The sequence below is a fragment of the Mustela putorius genome, unplaced genomic scaffold, assembly GCF_011764305.1.
Source record: "Mustela putorius furo isolate JIRA1106 unplaced genomic scaffold, ASM1176430v1.1 tig00000765_pilon_pilon_pilon, whole genome shotgun sequence".
NCBI lineage: Eukaryota > Metazoa > Chordata > Mammalia > Carnivora > Mustelidae > Mustela > Mustela putorius.
Genome location: NW_025421470.1, coordinates 1,688,387 through 1,691,434, shown reverse-complemented (window position 1 = coordinate 1,691,434; position 3,048 = coordinate 1,688,387). Strand labels below are relative to the sequence as shown.

Below are 3,048 nucleotides of genomic sequence, written 5' to 3'. Positions count from 1 at the left end.
ATTGGTCCCTGGGATAGTTAACTTTATGTGTCCTCTTGGCCAGGCCATCGTGCTCTGTTTTTTGGCCAAACACACACAAACTTGGCTGTGAAGATAGTTTTTAGGTGAAATCGGCATTTAAATCAGCTGCCTAGAAGCGGCTATCTGCCATTCGGCAGGTGGGCCTCGCCAATCAGCTGAAGGACGAGGCAGCAAAGCGGTCCCTCAGGAGGCAGAGAGGCCACCAGCCCACAGTCTTCTGACCCCAGCGGCAGCAGTCCTCTCCCGGGAAGCCTGCCTGAGACTTCGGACGTGCCAGCCTCCTCAAGCACACGAACCAGTTCCTCAAAATCCATGTCTCTGCACATACAGGCACACATCCTATGGGCGGCATCTCTGGAGAGCCCTGCCCAACACAGGCTCGGGTCACCCCTGCACACACTCGCGGTCTTCCTGTGGAGGGAAGCCCTGCCCCTTGCGGAGGGTCTCTGGAAACTGGCTGCCACCCTCTTGCCCAAAAGCCAGTCCTGGAGTGGCCTCTGCGCCTTCCAGGCAAAGCGTTAGGAAACGGGTTCTCCCTCGTCCCTAGTAAAGCTCCACAGCCCTGAGACATAAGGCTCAGGGGCTTGACAGATGGCGCCCTGCCCCTCACTGGTAAAGGTGTCCAGGGGCACCCAGGGGCCCCCAGGTAGACAGGCTTCTCTGTGCTGGAGGCTGCAGGGGACAAACACGGCAGAAGGCCAAGCAGGGTGTGCAGGTGGCCAGCCCCGCCCCGGTGCAGTGGCCCTGGACACAGCCCCGCCCCGTGCAGCGTCAGGGCCCTTCCCTGTGGTTTGCCCAAATATGCATTCAGGGTCTTTGGAGAAGGATCGACAATGACTTTATTGATCAACAGACACGTCGCTCACATTGAGCAGGACAAAGTGTCCTCAGTCCACCAGAATGAAGAGGAGGGGGCTGGGAGGGACACGGCCCGGAGGGAGTTTGGAGATGCCCAGGGAGCCAGCTAGACAGTAAGGGGCAGCCTTGCTTGCTGAGGTGGGTGTTCTGGGGCAGGAGACCCCAGGCCGGGGCTCAAGGCTTCAAATATTTTAGGTGGAAGTGCGAGCTGGCCCCAGGAGCAGTGGAAGGAGGGGCCCCGTCAGCAGCAGGACTTCTGGGACGAGGCGGGCACACAGCAGGCCTGGCGGGAGCACACGGGGCGGCGGCAGAGCAGGGACACGCAGGAGGCTCGGCGGCAGCAGCTGGGCTGGCAGGAGGAGTCAGGGGCACAGCAGGAGGAGGCGGGCACGCAGCAGGCGGGCTTGCACACGGGGCGGCAGAGCAGGGACATGCAGGAAGACGGTCTGCAGCAGGACGAGGAGCAGGGGCTGGGCTGGCAGCAGGAGGGCCCGGAGCAGACCGGGGTGCAGCAGACGGGCTTGCAGCAGACAGGGGTGCAGCAGACGGGCTTGCAGCAGACAGGGGTGCAGCAGACGGGCTTGCAGCACACAGGGGTGCAGCAGACGGGCTTGCAGCAGACAGGGGTGCAGCAGACAGGGGTGCAGCAGACAGGCTGACAGGGAGAGGAGCTGCAGCAGGAGGGCTGGCAGCTAGACTGCTGGCAGCATGAAGAGCCTGAGCAGGGGGAGGTCTGGCAGCAGACAGGGGTGCAGCAGACGGGCTTGCAGCAGACAGACACACAGCAGTCTTCCTGGCATGGGGAGGAGCTGCAGCAGGAGGGCTGGCAGGAGCTGGTGCAGGCTGACTGGCAGGGGCTGGACCCGCAGCTCGCAGGGGTGCAGATGAGGGTCAGGCAGGAGGGGGCACAGCAGGTGGGGGCACAGCAGGAGGGGGCACAGCAGGTGGGGGCACAGCAGGGGGGCTCGCAGCAGCTCTCTGGGCAGTCGTCCACCTGCCAGGAGTCGGAGCAGGTGTCCCAGGAGCCGGGCAGGCAGACGCGGCTGCCGTAGCTCCGGTCGCTGGAGCAGACGGACAGGGTGGATGCGGCCATGGTGGGGGCTGTGGGGCTGGAGGAGGTTGTGAGTGTGAGTGTGTGTGAGTGTGAGTGTGTGACTGTGGGAGGTGCTCAGGCTGCTGGCTTTTATACCCACCGTGATGTGTATGTTGTCCCAACAGTAGGCTTAGTGAAGCCTTCCCTTCCTTGTTGGTGTTTAGTGTTGTGATGTGTTCCTGGTGCTGGTTCTCTCTGAGGCTCCTGAATGTAGTTCAGCCTATCCTGACCTGTGTTTGTCCCCAGAGGAAAGTCAGTAGAAATGCTTTGATGCTTTTGTAGAGACCAAGAAATCAGGTGATTTCCTTACGATGACAGCCTGTGCTCCATCCCACAAGGGGTTGCCCTTCTACCCCAAGGGACGAGATGAGGACGGGGCGCCCTAGAGTTTTGGGGCTTTGAGCAAAGGGAGAGATGCTCGGCTGGGCTGGCTGTGGGCCAGGGGGCACTTTGTGGGTTGGTGCTGCCGGCTGTAGTGGGTGTTGATGGGGCATGTCTCCCAGGAGTGAGCCCTGGGGCAGGTATGAGGAAAGTGTCCAGGGGACAGAGATGGGCTCACAGAAGGGGCCATGGCAAAGGGTGCAGGCTAGCCCAGGAGGAAGGACCACAACAGGCAATGGGTTTGCTCCACTGTTTCATGCCGCAGTACTGAGACCTGTGTACTGAGGTGGGTACACAGCTTCTGGCATGGGCCCTCATGTCCTCATGGACACTTGGTCACTCCTCTGCCAAGTCTCTGAAGGGGCAAGGGCAGGACCCTTGGTGATGCTCTGAGCTGCGGGGCTCCATCCAGGGCTTGTTGGGGGCCAGTGGGCTGAAGGGTTGAAAGTGTCCCTGACCTCTGAGGAGTGGGGCTGGGGGCTGTCCCTGGGGCCACATGATAATCAGTCCTCAGTGGAGCAATGTTATTCTCTGAAAGACATAATGGCTTAAAACCTTCCAAATCTATCTAAAAAACTATAATCCATAGATCTGGAGAGTTCAATGAACTCCAAGTAAGATATATACAAAAGACCACGAGAGTGCTCAAGACAAAAAAAAAAAAAAAAAAAAAGAAAGAAAGAAAAAGTCAATCA

General features: G+C 59.8%; 1 protein-coding gene across 2 annotated transcripts; it reads right to left on the bottom strand.

The window, feature by feature from the left end:
- Positions 1-1,120: 1,120 nt before the first annotated feature.
- On the bottom strand, positions 1,121-1,972 carry LOC106006775 (keratin-associated protein 10-12-like). 2 transcript variants are annotated; one of them, XM_045084348.1, is made up of 2 exons: positions 1,432-1,972; positions 1,121-1,341 (listed from the first exon to the last, which is right to left on the bottom strand). In XM_045084348.1, exons 1-2 carry the CDS (start codon positions 1,970-1,972, stop codon positions 1,121-1,123), a joined length of 762 nt encoding a protein of 253 aa, XP_044940283.1. The 2 variants fall into 2 exon arrangements, with proteins under 2 accessions (XP_044940283.1, XP_044940282.1); XM_045084347.1 differs by having other exon boundaries at positions 1,121-1,972.
- Between the last annotated feature and the right edge of the window lie 1,076 nt (positions 1,973-3,048).

What these genes read in the sequence shown, in the direction of transcription:
- LOC106006775 (XM_045084347.1), bottom strand. Translation starts at nt 1,972, where the DNA reads ATGGCCGCATCCACCCTGTCCGTCTGCTCCAGCGACCGGAGCTACGGC.